This window comes from Ictidomys tridecemlineatus, chromosome 11 (genome assembly GCF_052094955.1).
Source record: "Ictidomys tridecemlineatus isolate mIctTri1 chromosome 11, mIctTri1.hap1, whole genome shotgun sequence".
NCBI lineage: Eukaryota > Metazoa > Chordata > Mammalia > Rodentia > Sciuridae > Ictidomys > Ictidomys tridecemlineatus.
This window is the reverse complement of record NC_135487.1, coordinates 32,334,835-32,358,266: the sequence shown is the minus strand read 5'-3', so window position 1 is coordinate 32,358,266 and position 23,432 is coordinate 32,334,835. Positions and strand designations below refer to the sequence as shown.

The following is a 23,432-nucleotide window of genomic DNA, read 5'->3' as shown; positions in this document are numbered from 1 at the left end:
TTGAATGCATGTGCCCAATTCCCAGAGTGGAGACTTTGGGCTTCCAGAGTGAGAGGAACTGAGGAAGAGGCTATTTAATCTAACATGTTGGTTAAACATGGACTCTAGAACTGGACTGTGTAGATGTGAGTCTTATCTTCATCACTTGCTAGCAGTGTGACCAAGGGCAAGTTACTTTTACTCTTTACTGCCTCGGTTGCCTTATTGTAAAAGGCAGTTAATAATAATACCAATATTATAGAACCAATATTATAGAAGGATAAAATTAACTAATACGTGTAAGTGCTCAGAGCAGTGCCTGGCATATAGTAGTTATAGGTGTTGATACTTATTGGTGGGATTAGTACTTAATATTATTTTGACCCATGGCATTGTGGGAAGCTGTTGGTGTATAGCAGGAGGCTGGAAGGCAGACCCTACTTTTATGGAAGCATACTGAGAGCCATCTAGCCCTCTATCAACATAGTGGATAGAGTCAGGGCACTGCCCAGAGAGATTTGTTTGTCTTCCATTAGAATGGTAGGTTGGGCTTAGTATGCTATTCCATTTCCATGCTTGCCCTTAGTGCTGCCTTCAGGGGACCTCTCCTGCACACAACTAAGATTCATTTAAATTAATTACATGACAAATATATGCAAGTAGCTACAAAGAAATCATTTGGTTGTTTATTGCCCTGAAGGGTCAGCTTCACAAAGGCCACTGATATCTGAAGTTATGTATAATCAGGTATGTAAAAATGTTTGAACTGAAGCTGTTTCAGTGTCACCTGCATATAGAGGGAGACACAGGTGTGCACACCTCTAGGTGAAGATATGGTTTGTAAGGCTTTTGCTTCCCTTCACTTATTGATATTGTGTTGTTTTGAAAAATTCTGATTTTAGTAAAGGTAAATTACAGTTCACTCTGTATCCTCACCCTCTCCAATAAAGAATAGCAATGTCTGTTTTCACCCTTGTTTCTATATTTTAACTGCTTTGGGGTCTTGGAGGATGGGTGGAGTGGAACATACAGGTGAAAAATCAGGCCTTTAAAGCTCTGATTTTGTACCATTCCTTGTTCTGAAACTTTGAGCATCAGCTCTCATCTGTCAAAGTGTAAATCAGCAATTAAAACCCAAACAGCCAAATGCCAAAGATGACCCGAAGCACAAAGCAACTGACAAACAAGTCCGGACAAATCGACGGGTAATTTATAAGCTTTGCCCTAAAATCTAATTATTTGGCAATTCGAATTTGCAGCCAGCCAGGGCTCGGCAATAAATTTAACCCGCCATAAATTATTTAGGAGCAGGCTGTGGTGTAAATCAAAACCACGAGTGTTTGTTTAAGAAATAAGCTCCTTGTGCATAAAATGTCTTTTTTTTTTCCTCCAAGAGAGAAACTGTTAAGCAAACCATGCCCCATTGCCCAGTGCAGCCCTTATTTCCACTGTCCAAAATCACCTTTTCCCTATGGTCCAGAGACCCCCCTTGTTCCTTTGGAGAAAGGGCAAGCCTTTGCATGGGATTTTTATTCAAAACCACCCATTTGGATAAAACTCATCTTGTGCCAGGTACTCCTTTTTCTGTCTTGAGGTGTGATGTTGCTTTTGGATTTTATCAGAATTTTTCAGTATAACGCAGGTGCGTTTTGGAATTTTTTTTCAAACGGGAAGGAATAGATTAACTGTTTCTGTCTTCAAATCGAGGAAATGCCAGTTTCTTTTTAGATTAAAAGGGAAAAGCCATGAAAAATGATCCACTCATTCCCTTATTTCAGATAGGACCATGGAAACATCAGCTCAGACAGAGAAGAATCTATGCTTTGGAAAAAAGGGCTAGAATGCTCCACTATTAACCATTGTCATGAATTCCAGCAGTCTAATCTTAGTTCTTTCTACTTAGAATCAGTTTTTTGTTGTTATTGTTGTTCTATGTATGTATGTATGTGTGTGTATATTATGTATATATATTTTTTTTCTTTTTTTTTTTGTACCAAGAATTGAACTCAGGGGCACTTGACCACTGAACCACATTCCCAGCCCTCTTTAATTTTTTTTTTTTTTTTAGAGACAGGGCCTCTTTAAGTTGCTAAGGCTGATTTTGAACTGCCTCAGCCTCCTGAGTTGCTGGGATAGCAGGCATGCATCACTGTACCCAGCTCCAAATATAATCTTATTGCTGCAGACAGTTCAGTGAAAGGGAATTTGAGTACTCCAAAACAACCTACACATTTATTTCTTATAATCTACTGAAGGTGAGGTGAAATTTCTTATGAAATACTGTTTCAGTTTTGTCCTCAGTTTATCAGTGGAATCTGGGGTTCCTAGTTGAGCAATTTTAAAGCACCTGGGTTTAAAACCTCTGTTTCAACTCACTTAAAAAGGTAAAGGTGAATGAATACTTGCCTGGTTTTTCTCTTTTATTTCTCTGTCTTCTCTCCCCTTTACAGGATTTGTAGTTGGCATTTTATTGAGAGAGACAATAGTTACAATAGGTTTGAAACTTTGGATACTTGACAAATTGAAATTATGAGGATTTTTCCTCAATTGTCAAGTTGTAGCCAGTTTCCTATCCACTATCAGCAGACCAACATTTTGGATATTTTGCTCTGCCCTTGGACAACCTAATGGTGTAGGTAGTTTGTAGGTGCTTAGCTATCCCTATTTTAGCACCCAAAGTCCTCTGTTCCCTGAAACCCTTGGCTGCGGACAAACTTGGTAGCTGGTTAAAGGTAAGTCTGTAACTTAGTGGTTTGTAGCAGTTGAGGGAAGAAACCACTTAGGGATGAGAGAGTGGTTGATCTAGGAGAAAGGACTTTAGAGTGTTATATATCTCTATATTGAATCCTAGCTCTGCCACTTACCATCTTTGTCTTCTCAGGTAGATCACCCCTGTGACCTGTGGAAGGTCCCCTGAAAGCAGAATGTTTTCTGTTAGAGCTAGAAAATCATGGAAACATCAGCTCAGGCAGAGAAGAATTTATGCTTTGGAAAAACAAGCTGTCTTCCTCCGTCTTCTACTTGTTAGCGTCTTTGTATGTATGCTCAACAACATTGAGAGTGAGGATTGTGGACCAGAACAGATAGATTTAGGATATAAACTGAAGGCTCAAGGTTCTTGCCCTCCCTCAACTCATAACCTAGAGTCATCCATGCAGCTGCAACTATGTTGGAGACTTTTCAGTGGCAATTCTCTGGAACGTTCTGCCTGGGAATCCTCATACATTGTTGTTATAATTGAGAACAGCCTCTCTTTCCAGGAGACAGTAAGACTGAGTGTAGCCCTTCATATTAAGAGAATCAGACCTTGTTGACCTATCAGACTCTGAAAGCTTGCTAGCCCTACTTTTTCCCATTTGGAATCTCACCTTCACCCCTTACTGGCATTATAGACATAAGTAAGTGACTTACCTCCTTTGGGCCATAGTTATGAAAATAAGGATAGTAATGATTCCATTCCCACCTTGTGAGTTGTTCCCTTTTGGCACCTAGCACAGCATCTGCCACAGAGTACATAGTAAATGGAAGGATATAAGATGCTTTTGTTTTTCACATGTCCTGGAGATTGTTGGAGATTGACTACTCTGCATCCTTTTCACAGACTTTGAGCTTCTCAGGGAGAGGTACCACATCTCATTGTATTTATCTCTATGTTTTCATCTAGTCCCTGCTTGGTAAATAGTAGGTGCTAAATAGTATTGGTTTATGACCTACTGATGGTGTGGATGTCACGAGAAAATGTATGTGGAAGCACACTTTTGTAAGTAGAAAAGCATAACACTTTGTATGTCCCTCCACTAAGGTATTTATCACAATGTACTGTTCATTATTTGCTCACTTATCTTTTATATTCACTAGTTCATGTACTTCTCTAAAGCAGAGACTATGTCTTATCTCTAAATCACACTCCAACACTTCATGATGTCAGTAGGTACCCAGGTAGTTTAATTGAGTGCAAATGGCATATGAAGATAAGGAATTGTGAAACTGTTATTAGGGGCAGGAAAGAGGGCTTGTAAATACAAACTGGCTCCTTTTTCCTTTCTGGTGCTGCCATTGCCCAAGTATTCAACTGTTCCTGAAAAGAATTCTTTCTCAGGGAATGATGAAATTGAATGTGGGGAAAAGAGAGGGACAGGGATAATAGTTTCATTATCCGAGCAAGTGAACTTAGAAGCTGGGACCTGGGCACATCTTCACAAATCCTTGGTTGGAAACGATGCTATCAACCTGTAGTATTGGGATTATGTCTCTGATCATTATCAGCTAAAAACTGTCAAGGAAGTGTTTGGCATGACTTAGGTACACTTACTGTAGTGACCTCAGTTTGGTGCAAGGTAGGCCTCCTCTTCCGTGATTGGGATGTTGGGCCCAATATTTTCAAGTCTGTACTTGCTGAATGGTATGGGAAGATAAGAAATACATAAGTGAGGTCCTTTCTGCTCTGACTTCTCTGAAGGCTTTTTATCAAGAGCTCTTCTTTTGCATCTTCAGTGGCTTAAATGAATATGCCAATGTGCAGGCTCATTGTTAACAATTCCTGTGCAGCCAAAGGGCTCCTGCAGTCATGTTTTGAGACTGGCTCTTGTAAGGTCCCTCTTGTTACTGGGGAATACTCCTGACTGATGGGCTAGCAACATCAGAAAGGTATGTTTATGATAGGCCCAGTCTGATGTGTCCTGGTCAGTGGGTCCAGGCATCAAAGGGGTCCATGCCTTTTTCCCCACATGGAGCTGAGGTGGCTTGTTTTTTTTGTCTCAGGGAGGGTGGCATTGAGTTCAAGCAAATCCATCAGCTCCATTTCCCTATAGGTAAGGAAGCCAGCAGGAGGGAAGTTTGAATACTAACCTGCAGTGGGGAAACCCGAAGGCCAAGTTTTTAGGGAATCTGTTGGGCATGCTGACTTAGGGCTGGTCAGAGCAGGAGCTGGAGTATGTACAATTTTATAATAAATACTAATGAAATTCCAGGTCTATAATAGCATTTCAGATATCTAAAACAAACCATGTGCTTGTAAAAAAGTGGAAAGAGATCAACTTTAAGCCATAAATTCTTGGTAATAGAGGAGTTTTTTTCTATTTATGTTTGATAGATATTTTTGTTTCCAGAGGAATGTCAACTCCTAATTTCATAATGTATCATGGGCTTAAGAAAATTGAATTTAATAAAAGCCAAAGATGAATGGCATCCTTAAAGGTCCCAACACTTGTCTTTATTAGCAGGACAAACTGCAGGTCTCCAAACACTGCTTCTCTCAAATGAAAGTTTAAATGAAAAGTACAGTTGTGTCACAGGTTAAATTTCATTGTGGGCCCAGCTAACATTGTTAGTGAGGAGCTGGCTGTATTTGTTTCCTTAGATACCAGGGCAGCCAAACTCACTAGCTATGGGGCTCTTTCTATTGGGGGAAGTGTTTCTCCTACTTAGTGGAAGGGAAGAATTTGTGGAAGGAAATTCAGGAGTCAAATGAGCCCAACGCAGATGGGATGCACTTCAGAGTTGGCTCTTGGAAATCTATCTTATTTTTCAGGGGGACCAGTGTGTATGTTGTGTATGTGTGTGTTCACGTTTGGTTTTCAGAGCAAACTCCTTTTCTCTCTGGGCTGCTTTGTAATGCTTTGTGGGGAACAAAAGGCCTAGGGAATTGAGGAATGAGTTTTCTTTTCTCTTTGCATTAGGAGGAGAGAGCTATCACTAAGTCTTAAGCAGCATCCCAGGCCTCCTCCTCTGTCTCCCCTCTGCCTCCGCCTTGCAGCTATTTTGCCCTTCCTATGCTTGGCAATAAGCTCCTGTCAACTTCCCCATCTTTGGGGATCAGCCCAGAGAGATCAGGCAACCAGAACCTTTGAATTTCTCTGGCATGAAATCTGACTGCCCTGATTTGGTTTTTCAGTCCTGCGGTTATGTGTTGGATTGAAATCAGTGCTTTAAAAATAAGCCCAATATTAGCGGGTATGTTTTCAGGGGAGGATACGTGGTTTCCCTGGGACATCAGGAGATGACTATTTCTCCTTTTGTTTTCCCACCCATCCATTTCCCCAGTGCTGTCAGGTGTCATCAGCCCCTCTGTCGCTTCCCCAGGCTGTCTCTGAAGAGAACCAATTGGCCTTGATTTCAGAGATACTGAAAAAGTGCCCTCTAGAATGGGGGTTCAGAGGCAGGGATGCTGACTGTTGGGGCCACTGAGTGAGCAAAGCCCCCCTTTTCTCTCTGCAGTGGAGGCCTTTTCCACATGCTAATTTGACTTGGAAGATTTTGCTTTTATTTATTTATTTTTTATTATTTCCTATTTGTCTCTTCCAGATGTTTTCAGGGCAGTTTTTTTGGTGTGTATGTGTGTGTGTGTTGTAAACTAATTCCATTCATGTTTTAAAAATTTATGAAAGCGCTAATAAAAATGTCAAAGTGGTAAAAATGTTAGCTTTTCCTCTGCTTTGATTAAATTTTGCAAACTGTTTTTGAATATTAAAAAGCAATATTTTTTTTTATTCTCTCTTCTTGTTTTCCCTCTTCTCTCTGGCGCGCGTGTGCTCTCCTGCCCTCTCCCCCCTCTGGTGTGTCCCTCCCTTCCCAGGAGCGATGTATGAGACATGCTGCACAGCCAGCATTCTGCAAGCCTGTTTGCACACCAGGACCTTGATGCTGTGCATCTCTATTAAATAACGGAGACAAATTAATCTTAGAGACACCAAACAAATTGTCACTCCTCCTCCTTCTCTTCCATTACGTTCCAGTGGACTGGGAAGGGCTGGCTAAGCAATTGGGTGAGGGCCGGTTGGGGGTGGATATAAGAGGGGGAGCATGTACTGCCTGAAAGAAAGGTGGGAGGCACTAGCTCCTATTACTTGTCTTCAGTTTTCTGCTTCTCTTGGTATCTCCTTTGGCTTTGCTTTATTTATTATTTATCTTTCTTTTTTTTCCCCCTCATAAAAACTAAAGAAACTCACACCTCTGTTTAAACTTCATGCAAGGAAATCTATGAACTGGTCTGATGGCTGATTGTCTATATGGCGAGAGATCCAGACTCATTCCTGGACAGGGAACTTGGAAAAAGGAAGGAGGGTCTCTTTTTAGGGGCTCAAATGAGCAGGCCTCTGCTAGAGAATCTGTTGGAGAAACTGTGGCGGATTATACCACTGTCTTTCTTCCCCTTTCCAGAAACAATGGGGAGGAAGCAGGTATTTGTCTAGTCCAAGGAGCCTGTGAGGCTACTAGCAGTGGGAGGGTTAGGACTATAACCATGCTGGTGCCATCTTGTTCAGCCTTGGGATTGGCCTGGAAGGAGTCATGAGCCCCAAACATTCATTCTTTCTTAAAGAGTTATCATTTGAAATGGTTGATTAAAATAACTTAACTTCCTTTTCTGTGTTTTTGGCATTGCAGGAAATCATCGAGTTCCCCATCCTGAAACTAAATGGCCGGACCATGGAGATTGAGTCCACCTTTCACATGTATGTCCAGCCTGTAGTTCATCCACAGCTTACCCCCTTCTGTACAGAGGTAAGGGCCCTGGAGTTGAGTAGCAAGGGCTTCTGGGAGAACTTTGGGATTATTAGTACTCAATATAGGCCATTTAGGGAAAACTTAGGTCTGGTTAGTAGTTAACACAAGCACATCTTTTGGGCCTGGTAATTAGCTTTTCATAAAGTTGTGACTCCACTTGTGCCTGGAATTCTAGGGAGAGCAGTAGCACAACCTAATCCAGCTTCCCCAACATTTTCCCTTCCTTATCATTCCTGCTTTTCCTGGCGACTGGGCAGTTGGAGTCTGAGATGGTATTCCTGGGTCACAGATTCTTTCTAGTTCTATTTTCTTTAGGGTCAGTTGGCAAGAGGTGAAGATTTCAGCCACTTGGAAGGAAATGTTATGTTCAGGTTTTCTTAGCTTTCTATCCTTCTGTAAAATGATCCTGTATGGAACATTGGTTGAGTTTGTGGGAAGCACACACTATTACCAAGGAAAGAGAAGATAGGCTGGCCAAGGCTGAAAGATCCTTACCCTGGCTAGTACTGTACTGGCCACCTTGTCAGCAGATTATACTGACCCTGTTTTACAGATTATAAAACTGAGACTGACCGAGATTTTGAGGTTTGCTGAAAGCTCAGAAGAGCCATTGGCAGAGGGAAGGAGCCCCTGAAAGTTCTGACCTCCAGTACAGTGAGGAGAAGCCTTCTGTGGATGCTTTCCCCATGACATGTCATGTTTTGCATCCTGCGGTGGAATCATGAGTCAGATACATGTAGTAACAGAGGTGATGGGAAAATGTGAATGTTCTGGGATCTTTTAGGAGTTTGGCACTGAGGTATTAGAGGTTGTGTGCCTTCATTTAGAGACCTACGTCCTACCTGTGAACGGAACAGGAAGAGAGAAGTTCTTAAGTAATCCCAGACATCTCTGGAGTGGAGTAGGCTGCAGAGGGGCCTGCTTGATAGATAGAGTTGGGCATCTCATTGACCTCTAGATTGACAGCCAAGGTGCAAGGTCACCTGGACTTAACGTCAGAATTTGCCATCCGTGGCAGATGTCTGGTCTTTTAAGCTTTTGTTCTAACTAATGATGTTGAGGTTTTTCCTTATTTTTATCTCCTGGTTTCCCTGCTTTCTCCTGGAACTCACCAGAGGTAAGTTCCAGGAGAAACTAATGTTTCCTTTTGGCTCCTTTTGAAAAAAAAAAAAAAATCTCCATTTTAATATGGTGAAAATTCTCTTCCTTTTAGGAAGGGAGGGAAGCCAGTCACCTGAGCCCTCCATTGGCTCAAAAGTCTAAAGTCTTCTCGCCCTATTCTTCATCCTCTGTGTGAGGCCTATACCTTTTGGGCTCCAGGCAGACTCTGGTTTTGGAAAGGTTACTGCTTGTTTGGGACTGTTTACCACCATTGTTCCAGAGTATCCAGAGTGCTCAATATAGGCCACTTAGGGAAAACTTAGGTCTGGTTAGTAGTTAATGCAAGCACATCTTTTGGGCCTGGCAATTAGCTTTTCATAGAACATATGGGGACCAGAGAGATTTTCACCAGAGCAGGGCTGCTGCTCCTGCTATTAGGAGGAGGGGAAGAAGCATTGAATGAATGTGAGGAAAGCCATGTTTCTTCTTTCTAGACAGTTTCACCCAAGGACATGAATGCATAATTTGAGGGGGAGTAGGAGTATGGTTGGGATATTGCTATGAAGCCTGTTTGTGAAATAAGACTATGGTTGTGTTGCTGGCACTGGGTCATTTTGTCTCGGGCTTCAGAGCTCAAAACTCTCCATGACCTGGCCCCTGCTTTGTTGTCCAGCCTCATATCTCCTTGCTTCATCTCCCACCTGGCTCCTCTCACCCAAAGACTGCCCTTCCATAGTTCATGTTTGCACGTGGTGGTTCCTCTGCCTGTACACCACTGCCGCTCTCCTCCCTCTACCTCCTGTTGTCTTCTAGAAGTCTGTTAACGGTCACCTTCCCTGGGAAGCTTTCCCTGATCCCAGCCTGGGTTGTGCTTGCCCCAGCTTTGCACTGATCAGACACATTATACTTTTAACTATCTGTCTCCCTACTAGACTGTGAGTTCCTTGAGGACAGAACTAGACCTGATTCCTCTCTACCTCATCATTAGGGTCTGATACTGAATAGAAAACACTTGAAGTGTCTTCTGTAGATAGACAGATGTTGTCAAGGAGTTGTTCCCATCTCCCCCAAAAGCAACTGTACTCCTGACTTGCTCTTTTGAGTAAGTAAAGTTTTTTTTTTAAAACTTCAGATTATCTAAATATCGCTTTGTCTTCATACCAGGTAGAGCTGTATCACAGAGAGAAGCATAGACATAGGATGGAGGCTGTTCTGGAATTTCACCCACCCTGACAGTAGCTGCCTTTATGGGAAGGGGTGGAGGTCATTTTTTGTTAGGAAGTGTAACAACCCCAAGCCCTTTCAGATGGTATCCAAGCTGCTATTCTGGTGGGATTTTCTCTTGTGTACAACAAGTTCTTATGAACCTGAGCTTGTGCATGTGTGTACATACACGTGTGCACACGTGCATGTGGCAAGTACACAGGTGAACACAATCTTGTGTGAAGAGAGACAACAGGAAAAAGAATTCTCCCTTGGGTGCTTAGCCCACATACAGACACTCTTACTTCTGAGGCTCCGTGTAAGCCTTCTTGAGATCCTTTCTTAGTTCCAATTGGTAGTCTGCCTGGAGACCGGTTCTGACAGAGATAGGATGAGCTGTGTTTCATTCCCTCCCAAGGCCTTTCCTTACCTTGAGAATCTGCTCCAGCACATCAGCACATCTCTGTCGCTAGCAGCTGAGCTGCTTCATAGTCCTTCACCATGTGCAGTCTTTGTTGTTGTTGTTGTTGCATGAAAAACTAGAAAAATACTCATTTTGCTAAATGCCAGTGAAGGGCTTTTGTCTTGCACCTGTACTTAAAAAGGGTGAGATTTATTGGTCTCTTTGTCTGAGGAGAAAGAGTAGGTTTTATTATCAGATTGTACACCAGAGACAAGTGCTTATGTAATCAACAAACTGTCTTGGTGTCAGAATACGATTGTGTTGGAGATAAACTGTGAAAGGAGAAAGCACTGGATGCTGACATGCTATTGGCAGCGAGTTTCCTGGGCTGCTTCCTGAAGTTGCTAGTATTTAAGAAGAAGCCAGATCATCCCTAGACAAAGCCCTTGTGTGGGTAGGGGATCTCAGTAACCAGCCATGTTATCAGTCAGGGTCAAAAGCCCCTCGCTTGTGGTTTCCGAGTCTGGAGAAGTGGGAGTTAATCTGTAATCCCTCAGTGAAAGGAGCTACAGAACACACATTAATTCTTTCTCTCACCTCTCCTGCTTTAAGTGGTTAAGGTCTCTGAGCTCTGTTTAGCTTGTGAGCCCTGGTTCTCAGCTTAATAATACTTGGCTTTGCTCTAGTACCTTTCATTGTGAGGATGTGAAAGCTTATTACAAACATATATTAACCTAAGTAGGAATGGGCTTAAACTGCAGCAGGAAGGATTTAAGTTAGGCCTAAGATAGAACTGCCCAATATTTATTTTATAAACTTGTCTCTCTCCCTCACAGTTTTTTTTTTTAACATATTTTTTTTTTTTAGTTGTAGATAGACACAAGATATTTATTTATTTATTTTTATGTGGTGCTGAGGATTGTACCCAGTGCCTCACACGTGCTAGGCAAGTGCTGTACCACTGAGCCACAGCCGCAGCTCCCACAGTTTTTTATATAAGTGTTAACAGTTTGTCAGTATTAAGTAGGGGACTAATTCTCTTAATTTTACCTCTTCTATATCCAGTGCCTTTGCAGCACTGACAGAGCTAGGATGAGCTGTGTTTCATTCCCTCGCAAGGCCTTTCCTTACCTTGAGAATCTGCTCCTGACAGATAAGCAATGGGGCATTAGGCCTTCTCCTAGAAGACTATGTCTGATTGAACCAGTATATAAGCCCCTGTGTTTCTGAGGGTCAAGTTCAGATCCTTTAGGAACTCAGCTGTGAGCATGCCTGGCTGCGTCACAGTGAAAATGCTTATTCTATGGGAAGCATGGGCAGAGAGAAGCTGACCTCACCAGGCTTCTCCTAGGCTGGGGTTACTGATCATGGGAGTAGAGTTCGTGAAACCCCAGGATGCCAGAGCCCTCCCCCAGCCCAAGATGGGAAGAGGTGGGCCTTGTCTATAGTGAGAAATCTTGGAACAGGACATCTGAGTAGATCCCCAGTTTTCCTTTTTGGTATAGTGAGTTTCTTACCCATCTATAATTTTCCTGAAGTCCAGGGCAGGTACTTGTGGGGTACATGGGTGGGGACCTTAGTCCTGTCTGCAAAGGAGGGTCATGGAAAAGAAGGTTCACAGCTACTCCCACTTCTGAGAAAGCTCTGGGTGCAAATGTCAGCCTTGTGTCTAGTCCAAATTTCCTGGGGCAAGGTCAGAGTCACTCCTCTTGGCTCCCACCAAGGGTAACTCAGATGAGCTGTACCTTGAAGGGCTTCAATTCTCACTCACACAGGGAGCCAATGGAAGTGGTGCTAAGAACATTCCAAAGTCCCAGCCAAGGCCATGGAAGAATTTGGCAGGAGAGAAGTTGGGTCAGAATTGGCAACGATGGTGCCTGGGTGTCATTTACTAATCTGGAGAGTGGACCTGGAGTTGAGATCAGGCCTACTCCTGATTCTCTTTGGCCCCTATACGCCTGAGACAAAATAGGACCTTCCCGCTTACTGTGTAGCTCTGGAAGGTAGACAGGCTTAGGGTACCACTGGGTGGAAGAGGGGGCACCAAGAAGAATGCAGATTCCCCTAAGGAAGGGTTATGTTTTCTTCACTGCTAGATCCCTGATTCCTAGGATAGGGCCTAGCACATAGTAGGTGCTTGGGGGAATAGTTATTGGCAAAATAAAAGGAAAAGTCCTTTGTACTCCCAAGATTAAAGTGGCTGACCCAGGGCCGCCTTCCCTGCCCCCCACAGTTCTCTGAAGACCCGTCTTTTCTTTTCCTTGACTCAGGCCCTCCCTCTGCTGGGCAGTTCTTTGCTCTCCCAAGCAAGGAAAGGGTGTGGAGGTGCCAGCCGGGTGGGCATGCTGTGGGTTAAAGCCTTGTGAAACAACAGCGTAGTTAATCTTTCTAATTTATTTTCCTTTTAGACCATGGGAAGTCTGTAGGCAGCAGCTGTTACCCAATTAAAATACAGATTAATATAAAAACAGTTTCTGGAATATAAAATAGAGTGGCTGTGTCCTTACACTTCCTTAAAATACCACCTAATAATGACTTGATGAACTACAGAATCCCACCTAGAGGAACTCAGCATTCTTAAAATGAAAATTTCTTCCCTAAAAGGTGTGTATTACCATTCCATGTAAGTCACTATGAGAAAATAACCTTCCCTCTTAGAGCTGGTGGTTTCTATGAGTTGGGTATTTTGAATTCATTAAATGAAATTAAAGTTTAATTGGAGTTTTAAACCCCTTCCCCCATTGGAAAAAAAAAAGTTATTTCCAAGTAAGCCTGAGATACTACTCTTTCTGGAAGTAGCCAGGGGCACGTTGGGCCCATGGTTTTTGGCTGATTTCTAACCAATGTCCAGGAGAGGGGTCCTCATGCCTCAGATTCTTGTAGGCAGTCTCTCCCTAGTCTGTGCTTGAGGGATATTTTTACTTAAAAACAAAACAAAGTAGAAGAAGAAGCTTGTTTGACCTAGGAGGAGCAGGGGCCTGTGAGCCAGATATTTTCTAGGCCAGATTCTGTACATCAGGCTTTTGGTTTTAGTTTCCTCATTGGTTATAGGCACCTCTTTTCTCTTTGGCTCGTCAGTATTGAGGACCCAGGTGTGCAGGGTGAAGGGTAGATGCCTGTGAGGCTTCACTGGTATGATGGAGAGTGTGGCAGGGGTGAGTTCTGGACATGAAGGCTCAGAGGAGGGGGACTTGAAACCAATTGTGCCTATCCTGTGCTAGTACCCCCCAAGTTTTACAGGAACTTCTGTGAAGCTTGGAGTTGAATTTACTTCAGGCTGTATTTTGGGGGAAGTTATTGAGCCTTTTGAATACAATAGAAATTTAAAATTTTTTTTTTTTTTCCAAAATGAAAGCTGAAATGGGTACAAGATACACCCTGTGTTTAGAATATGTTTGTGTGCCCCCATCTTGTGGGGAAAGCTTACTCAGTGTCCTGGGACTTTTTATTTTTAAGGCTCCTAGTGGATTCTGAGCTGGAGACAGTGCAGGGTCAGAGACCTTTACAATAGAAGGAGAAAGAAAGGGAAGGAGCTGGTCCAGCTTTGAGTCTGTGTCCTGGTTTTCCACCCAAAGGCTGTTTCTCTTTCTTTTCAGCTCACCGGGATTATTCAAGCCATGGTGGATGGTCAGCCAAGCCTGGAGCAAGTGCTGGAGGTAGGTTGAATGACCTTTATTTACTGACCTCTGATCCCTTCCTGCTTCCTTTCTCTCCCTCCCCTCCTGAGAATATAGCCGTGTAATTTGACTATGATTATGGCTTGATTAGAATAACATTTGCTGTCACATCAGTGACATGCTGTTGAGAGTATTGAACCATTGATCTGTCATCTGCAGCTGTTCCCGTCAGGGTTACTGACAAGATGTCCGAGTGCTGCCAGGAGTCAGGAGAAGGGCCCCCACCCTGCCTGTCCTCTGGCCCTGCCCTGGTGGCTCTGGGGCATCCTGCACTGCACCCAGGCAGGCGCATAGGGGAGCTGAGCTGTGTCACTGGGGAACTAGCTCCCGGGACTAGAGGTGTTTTTGTTTAGCTTTAGTGTTGCCTTCTTGTGGCATGTGAGCACTTCATTAACTCACCCAGAACTCCCCATCGATGGCTTTTGTTTGCTGTCAGCTCCTCCAGGAGCTGCGACTGGGCCCGCCTACCCCACTGCAGCTTGCTGCTGGATGCCTTGTGCCTGTCAGGGGTGCAGAGGCTGCGCTGGGTAATGATTCCTAATCAGAATAATTACAACAATTGCCTATGTGAGGAAATTAAATTAAAGACTTTAGAACCCTTGGCAGAGACCACACTTCTAGGATATTTTCCTCAGGGAGCTGGAAAAGGTTAAGACACTGTTTTTTGTACCCTAGCCCAAGGGAATAAGGAAGGGTGGTGCTTGGTCTTAGGTTGCCTATCCCCTCCTCCTATCTCGGTTTTCTGAGGGGGAGAAGTTTCTAGGGGGAGGGGAGAGGAGAAAAGGCCTGTGGGTCTCATTAGGTGCTTTATTCGTTTTTAAGACCAATAAACCCAAAGCTCGGACATAATCAATGCTCGGGAAGAAGCCACATATTTGGAGGCATAGCAAACTAGCAGGGCATATCTGCCTGGGAGGTGGACAGCCTTGAGGAAGTAGGGTAGTGGCAGGGCAGGGGCACCAGATTTCTCCCATTAGCAGAGAATCCTGTCCCATGGGAAGAGAGAATTTCTTGGGGCTCCTCAGGATGTAACAGGCTCCAAGAGGAAGGTTTAGGCTCCCCTCAGTGGTGGCTTGTACTCTTGTCCTCTGATTGGGTCAGGGTTTGGGCACCTGCAGTAGATTGGGAGAAGGTACTCTGGGAAGCGTTCTGACCCCATTGACTTATTTTATTTTATTTAATTTTGAGGGGAGATCCACTGCTGTAACTGAGGGAGCTCCTCAGCATGGGCCACTCCCTGTAAGACCAGACTCAAGGAGAAAGAGGCCGATCCTTCCCTGTGTCCTAGCCAGCAGCATCTCCAGTCAGGGCCTGGCCCCTGTGGGAGGCCAGGCCAGACAGCTTTTCCTAGGAATGTCTGTGGCTGGGATTCTGTCAGGAGAATGCTTGCTGTGAGCCAGCACCAAACCAGGGCTGTTGAGATGCAGGGTGTTTTATCCATGCCCCCAGTTGATGGGGAGATGTAGTCTTCAGAAGGCAACCCTCTGCTAACCCCAAGCTAGACCCAGAGCAGGGTGCTTAGAGGATTTCTCAGTCTTGCCCAGAAAGCTATTTTCTGACACTTCAGCATACTTTGTGGGTGAGAAGGGAAGATTCCTGGCATCAGCTTGAATAAAAAGTTTCTGGCAGGACAAAGAAACTAGATGGGTCCCATTAATCCTGAGTCGATTATAGAGCTAAAGCTAATTTCTTGTCCCAACCAATGTCCTGAGCAGGCAGCCAGCAAGAGGCTTGCCTGGCTTGTTTATTCTAAGTGGAGCTCAGGCTAGGCCCTACCAGGCTGTCAGTAACTGAGAAGCCAGAGCCAGCTGATTGGGGTTGTCTTGGTGGTTCCTCTAATCCTTTTTTCATTCAGGCATAGCAGGCAAGAAGGACAGGCCTGATTCCAAATGTAGTATTACTTCTTTGGACTTATACAAAAGGTGCTCACTAAGTGCAGCATAAGTGAGTATTAAGGGCTTCTGTCTCATGGTGGTCTTGCTAGGCATGGCCTCCCGACAGTCCTGTTCTGTCCTGCTGTGTAGGAGTTGGGGCATTGGGAGCCCTTGTAGCACATGGGACACTTACCTTGGGAATGTAGTCCAGCAGGTTCACCTTACCTGTTTTCCTGTGGAAAGTCTGCCTTATTTTCTTTAGGTAGCCCCAGGGAAAGGATGTACTGGTGTGTCCACAGGTACATGTGCATGTATGCAGGGGGTTGGGCTGATGACTGGGGAGATGATTACTCAGAAGGCCCAGACACACTGCTGAGGAGTTTTCTCTGGCATACAGACTATGAAGAGGGTTTAGAGATGACATGGTCTATATAGTCTGACACTAGGGAGCAGCTCTGACATTCTGGGTGTCGTCCTGCTACAGCCATGAAACTAAATAGGATCTTTGGCCTTGCTCAAGGACTTCTTTGGCATGAGCCACGCCTCCAGTATCTCAGGGGTGTTTGTGGAGTCAGCATACACCTCCTAGAAGTACTCTTACTTAAAGGTACCCATGGGTTTTCCATTACCTGGTTGTCACCCAAGGCTTTTCGCAGTCTGGCCTAACTAGTCCCCCAGCCTCATTCTTATCCCTCCTGTGGATTTCACGCACAACTAAACTTGTACCTGCTTGTGTTTTAGTTAGTTCAGGAAATATCTTTTGACTAGACACTGTGCTGGATTAGGGTCAGTGAACAGTTAAGTCAGTGAGTGCCTCTGCATTTATGGTGCTTAGTCTGGTAGGGAAGACAGACATGAAACAAATAATGCCTCTCAAATACAAAATTATTATGCCTATATCTTTGCTTCTGCAGTAGTAGCCATTTCCTCCTCCTGGTCCTCTAGCACTTTGGTCACTTCTCCATTGCTGTATCTGTTGTATTGTTTCATGATGATCTGCCATTCTCCCCTTCTCAGCCTACTGTCCTATTTTGTACTAGGCCCTTAACACATTATCCAACTTAATTCTCAGAACAACTCTGTAAGGTTAGTCATTCTACCCTGTTTTATAGATGAAGGAAACTGAGGTTCAGAGGGGTTAAATGACTTTTAAATGACTGCCCATCAATGACACAGCCAGGATATGGAAGAGCCAATGGTTGGAACCCAGATGTGTCTGACTTTTAATCCTGCATTTTTAACAACTATATGATACAGTCTTAAAAAATAATCCTCCTGTGTGCATAGAAGCAGTGGTGTGATTTGCTGCACTCCCTCCTCATGCCTAGGATCTTCTAAAAAATAGGCAGTGCTTCATGAATTCTTCATGATAATTCTCTCGTTATATACTGATTTTAGTATTTGTACTTCCAGTGTGAGTGCAAACAGTAAAATCATTCAGAGGGAAAGAAAGATGTAAAGTATGTTTAGGAACAGTTTCTTCCCTTGTGTAGGATTTGAGCTAGCCTTCAAAATATTCTGCTAAATTTGAATCCTCAACTGGGAAAAGGAGAAAGACATGGTTGATTTATGAGCTTTTAGCAATAGGAATAGGCAGTGCTACCCAGATGCCAGGATGGGGCTTCAGCCCAGCAAAAGAGCCTCCTCTGAAGATGAAATTTTTTTCACATTCATTTGAAAAATTACCAAATTCATAAATTTGGGGTTTTTTTTTGTTTTGTTTTGTTTTTTGGTGTGTGTGTGTGTATGTGTGAGAGAGAGAGAGAGAGAGAGAGAGAGAGAGAGAGAGAGAGAGAGAGAGAGAGAGAGTGTGTGTGTGTGTGTGTGAGAGTTGCTGGGGATTGAACCCATAGCCTTGTGCAAGCACTCTACCAACAGAGCTAAATCCCCAGCCCCTAAATTTATGAATTTGGTCAGTAAACATTGGGTGGAAGAGTGAAATGAATAAGTGAATGAACAAAGCTATGGATTGGAGTACCTGCTTGGGGCCTCCTTCTGGACTATTCTCATGGCCCAGGATAGTCTTTGCTGGGCTATACCTTTGTCGGAGGACCAATGAGAGGAACAACTAAGTTAGAGCAGGCTGTTGGACTGACCTGCTGGATTAGGGGCCAACTGCCAGGCAGTGGGAATTGGAGGGTCCAGCCCTCCCACACACTTAGGCTTGTAGGTCTTCCTAAAGGGATCATCCTCCAGGTGCCTCCATAGTTCTGAGCTAAGGTGAATAAGATTACGATTTTCTCCTGCTCTGATTACAAGCAGCTTATCTGTGTTTCATTGTTGTGACTCTTCATAGACTTGGGGGGTGGTGAGGGAATAAAGGAAAATCTCATCTGTTTTTGTGTACTTTTCAGAGGGTCCATGAGTGGATGGCGAAGGAAGGCCTTTTAGATCCAAACGTCAAGTCAATTTTTGTCACCTGTGGAGACTGGGACTTAAAAGTCATGTGAGTATGAGAAGGGCTCCTTTGCTGCCAGGGCTTGGACTCTGTGGGACCAGGCTTACCTTTCAGAGGCACATGTGTTTAAGCCTGCAGGCAGCCTGGGCAAGGATGCCTGGGTCTTTGGGGCTACCAGGGATGAAGGAGGGCTGGGAGTCCTGCCTTCCACCTTTCTGGAGCAGGGTGAGATTAAGTTGAGGGCCCTGCCTAGACTGCTGTTGTTGGGACCTTCCTGACTTTGCCAAGATTCATTCCTCATGACATCCCTATTGATTGCTGGGCTGCATATGATCTCTCGAAGGAAGGTGTTAAAAGAGGGTGTTGCCTGGCATGGTAGTAAGCATCTGTAATCCTAGCTACCGAGGCAGGAGGATCATAAGTTCAAGACCAGCCTCAACAACTTAGTGAGACCCTGTGTCAAAGTAAAATCAAAAGGACTAGGGATGTAGCTCACTGGTAGTGTGCTTGCCTAGCATATGCAGGCCCTGCGTTCAATCCCTAATACTACAAACATGCAGAAAGAGGGTCTTGAAAAAAATATTTAACCAAATACATATATTTACTATTCTGAGAGTTCTAGAAGTAATAATGCATTTACCAATTTTATAAAGTAGGTACTATTCTTATTTCTGTTTTATAACTGAGAACATTAAGCACAGAGAGGTTAAGTAACTTGCCAAGGATACACAGAGCCAGGATTCAAACCCAGTCAGCTTAGCTCCAGTGTCCTTGTCCTTAACTATTACACTATGCCACCCTTTTATCTTCCATGTAAGACCCCGGTGATCTAATTGAGAGCCTCGTGGTCAGATAAGAGAGAGCTGCTTCTAGGAAGCTGCCCATGTCACCAGCCTCCTCTTTTCTCCTTTGTCACCACTGCTTTTTCTCCTTTGTCTCCTGATCATGCCCCAGTTACAGATGACAACTGGTTTCTTTGCTGGGTTGACACTTCTGCATCTTGTCTGTCCTCATGGATACCTGGCTTCAGACATCCCCCAGGGAACTAATGGAGGGGTGGAGGTGGTGGGGGCACTGTTTGCTGAGGATTGATAGAATCGATATCTCTATGTTCTTTGTCACTGAAGACAGCAGCAAGCATTCTGTGTGTGTGTGTGTTGTGTGTGTGTGTGTGTGTGTGTGTGTGTGTGTGAGAGAGAGAGTGTGAGAGAGAGAGCACTCTTGAGCATAAGGTGGGTATTGGTGGGGGGTGGGCAGTAATGGCTCTGGTGTGACATTTTCTACTAAAACAGGCACTTTTTCTCACCAAGGTCCTTTTGGACACTGGAAATTGAGCTCGAGTTATGCACCCTGGTGGGTGTCATGCCTGTATTGAACCCCAACTCTACAATGGGGTCAGGAGGAAGAACAAACCCTAGAACACATCAGCACACACACACATCTCACCTGCCAAACCCTTTAGGGTGTGTACACAGTGAGTGCTCCAGGGGTCTCCACTCTTCTACATGGCACTCATCAGAAGAATTACACAGGCTGGGATTGAAGCAGATATGAATCAGAGAAGTCATGGAGAAGATGTGGAAGGGAAGACTTGTTCTTGTTGGTGGTGTGCTGAGCCCTTGAAGCTGGGACAGGAGTTATGTAGGGCTCTGCAGCCCAGGAGGTGTTATACAGAGCAGGGCAGGGCAGGATCAGGCTGCTACCCAGCCTTCTAGAGCTTATGTGGGACAGGAGGAAAGCACTTTGGCCCAGTCCAGAGATCCAGTTCCTCCAGGTAGCTTTACTAGAACTCCCACTCTACCACTGTTTTTCTCTTTGGCATTCATCTTCAAAGGCCCACATTTCAGAATCTTCCGCTGCAATAGCGAATGGTGTATATATGAAAACACTTGTGCGTAAGGCTGGAGACCATCTGGCTGGGCTTCCTAAGCTTGGACTTGGTCTCCCCATGAGATAGACAGTTTCAGAGGGGTTGTCATTTTGGGTCTAGAATATTCTGGCCTGGAGCTCTAGTGTAGCCTTCTGATTCTGCATGTACTGCAACACAGTGTGTTTAGGACAGATGTTGGTGACTCAGGACACTGCCCTGTATCTTCACAAGAAATTAGGTAATTGGAAACATGGATTGTGTTGTGGAATCCAAGCATATATGAAGGGAAACCAAATTATTAAGAACACATAACCTTGCCTCATTTGGTCTTCCTAACCACTGCCTCTGGTCGTGTCTCCCTTTTATTCATGAAGCAAACAAAACAAAACCCTCCTAAGGTTATGAGAGTTAAAGATTTGTAGCTAAACAGAATTGAATTCTAAGATGGCATAGTTTCTAAAAGGGATGGGTAGGGTGGACTTTGATGCTGATTTGGGTTTATTTGGAGAAGGCCTGTGAGGCCCTGGGAAAGCGGATGCAGGAGGAAGCAGGTGGCAGTGGTGGGAGGAAGGCTCTGTGACTGCCTTTTAGAAGCAGGACTCTGCACAACTGCTGGGAAGGTTCTTAATTAAATGTGTAACAAAATAAAAAACAGCCAGAGAGGAAACTTAAGTAGTGCAGCGTGACAGTGCACAGCTTATCCGTGTTCCTGGAACCTCTCGTCAGTCGCTCTCGGCAGAGCCATCACCTTTTTGTTCGCCTGGTAAAGGCTGCTGATGAGCCTGACAAGGGTGGTGTTAAATTGACACTCACAAGTTGTTAGTCTGTGGCTTACTTCTTATTTTGACATCCATTTCCAGATTTAACTAAGTCTAAGGAATTCAGCAAATATTTTCATTTCACACTCTAGTATTCTGGAAGCATGCCTCCCTCTCATCGCTGCCCTTACCCCCATCCCCCCAAAGCAGCTTCACATCACTTTTGTGGAAAGAGGCTGATTAGTGCAGCACTGAGAAATGGGAACTGAAGTGGCAGCAGAAAATCCCACTGGAGAAAAGAAATCTGCTCCCATCCTGACAAAATCATTTTGTGTCCATCTTTTGTCAGAGCCCGATGAGTTGATACTCCAGGTTTATAGGGCTTTGATGCGATAGCCACAGATCCTGCTAGGCAGGTTTAAATTTAGCGAGTGCAGATTAATTTTCCTTTAACTTTTTAAAGAAATGATACTTGATATGGATTTGGCACTTGATCACCTTCTGTACCTGTCCCACTTTTCCTTTGCCTTCTCTGGTTTCTTAAAGCTCCCATGAAGTTTAGGGTTGTTTCTCTGCTTACCAAGGTCGAGGATCACCTGCTGAAAAGCACTGCATGACTGAGAAGCTTGTTCAGAGGCTTTCTAGGTGGGTTGTTGGTCTGAAGGAGAGGGCAAGACCCGAAGAGGTGAGGCTGGCTAGAGGGAGGCCCTCACCCTGGATGCAGCCTCTGGAGAGGTTCAGGATAATCTGATGCTGTACTCTGATGGGGGAGGGGCGGAGCTTGCTCAGAGTTCAGAGGCCCCTTTTCTAGGCTCAGCTAAGCTTTAGAACAGGAAGTTCTCCCTTAACATGTAGGTGCTAGGCTGGCCTGGTCTTCAGTTTTTTGCCTGCCTTCATGGTCTGGTGTGCATACTTCACCCCTCTACCTGTGCTCTGCTGAGGTAGGCCTAGAGCACTTCAGATTTTAGAAAGTCTAGAGATGGAAAGATACTTGCCCAGAGTCTACTGCTTGCTCCTGGTGTGGGGAGCATGTGCTTGGCAGGTATGACCAAGGGTTCCCAAGCTGTGGTCAAGTGGCCCAGATCATTGAAGAGCCAGACACAGGGATAGAACCACACACTGGAGACCTCTGTGGAGTGGTGACTGTCCTGGGAATGGCAGAAGATGGCTGAAACAGTGGCCCAGGAGCATGCTGACTATGGGGTCAGTTTGGATCCTCTTGACATCATTTAACAAAGTTAAATTTAATCTTCTTGAATGTATTTTTAAAAATCTTTTCTTTGTGTCTTCTGATTCTCTGGCTTCTCTTTCTCAGTGGGAGAAGAAGAGCTAACTCTTTCCTTACCTTTTTTCTTAGGTGTTGGTGTTCCTTAAATATTGGTGATGCTTTTATCTCTGTCTTAGCTATCTTTTCCTTTTATTCTACACACCTGCACTTACCAAAATGGTCTTATCTTTTGCCATAGCTTCAGCTGTCTTCTATATGCTGAAGTTGTCTAATTTTTTTTCCTCAAGTGAGAGAGATGAGAACGACAAAGCAGCTGAGATCCTGTTGGAAAAAAGAAATCTGCTGCATCTTCCACTTCAACTCCAAGCCTGCATATCCAGCTGCTTCTCTTACATCTTTACCTCAATGGCCACAGGATCCTTAAAGCTCTCCTGCTACCTTTTTCCCCAGAGAGTGTCCTCCAGCATTCTCTCAAATAATGACTGGTACCATCTACTCGGCTGTCCTGTCAGTTACCTCAGAATCATCTTTTCTCTAGTCAGAATCAGTTAATTGCCAAATCCTGTTGATTGTGCCTCCTAGAGGTTACTGAATCCATTCCCTTCTTTCTATCCCCACTGCCACCACCCTAGGTAACATGATTATATTCGTGAATTACTACCAAGCCTTCTAACTAATCTCTTCTTGCTGCTTCTATTCCCTTCCCCCAATTGCTGCAGATTGTATCGTACCTCTGCTTAACCCTTGTCCAGGCTCAGGCTCACCTTTGCCCTCAAGCTCAAGTTCGCACTGTTGAGACCATCAAGGCTCCTGCTAACCTCATCCTTCAGTACTTTCTATGCATCCCCCCATCCCATTAAGACGCTGTAGCTGACCACTTCTTAATAGCTTTCGTCAGGTGCCTTCCTTTGTGTTCTTAGAGCCCATGTATTTATTCATGCATAAAATTTATTGTAGCTGCCTCCACTTGTCTCTCTCACTAGACTGTGAGCACTGTTATAATGCTAGGACAAGGCTTGACTAGTTGTTCAATAAATATTTGTTAAATGAATATTATTATTTTTTTTGTTGGTGCTGGGGAGTGTACACAGAGCCTTGCATATGCTAAACAACATTCTACTACTGAGCTACACTCTGAGCCCCAGTATTTTTGAATGAAGATCAATTAAGTAATAAAGTGGTCCTATGGAATCGTGTTCAGAAATAATGACTGAGAATTGATAGTGGGTAGATTCAGGGAGCATTTGTTGCTAGTGTATAGGAAAGATGGAAAAGAAGGAGACAACATGGGCCTTGCTGGCCTAGCCTGAATGTGAGTTAGAGAACTAAGCTGTTAATGTCAGGAAGCCCCTGGATTTTTCACTGCCAGTGCTGTTGAACCCTTCATGGTGGGTGCTGGGTGGGTGAGGTAATCCGCAAGCTTAGGCAAGAGAAGAGG

The 23,432-nt window shown here is 44.3% G+C and overlaps 1 protein-coding gene across 14 annotated transcripts in view; it reads left to right on the top strand.

Annotated features, from left to right (window-relative positions):
• The window catches only part of Eri3 (ERI1 exoribonuclease family member 3), a 132,733-nt gene that overhangs the window by 26,597 nt on the left and 82,704 nt on the right, over positions 1 to 23,432 (top strand). For all 14 annotated transcript variants that reach the window (XM_040288539.2, XM_078026127.1, XM_013364465.4 and 11 more), the window contains 3 exons: positions 7,363 to 7,479; positions 13,786 to 13,845; positions 18,095 to 18,186. In XM_040288539.2, the coding sequence (XP_040144473.1) occupies positions 7,405 to 7,479; positions 13,786 to 13,845; positions 18,095 to 18,186 (227 nt within the window). In that variant the 5' untranslated portion in view covers positions 7,363 to 7,404. The remainder of the gene's footprint in view (positions 1 to 7,362; positions 7,480 to 13,785; positions 13,846 to 18,094; positions 18,187 to 23,432) is intronic.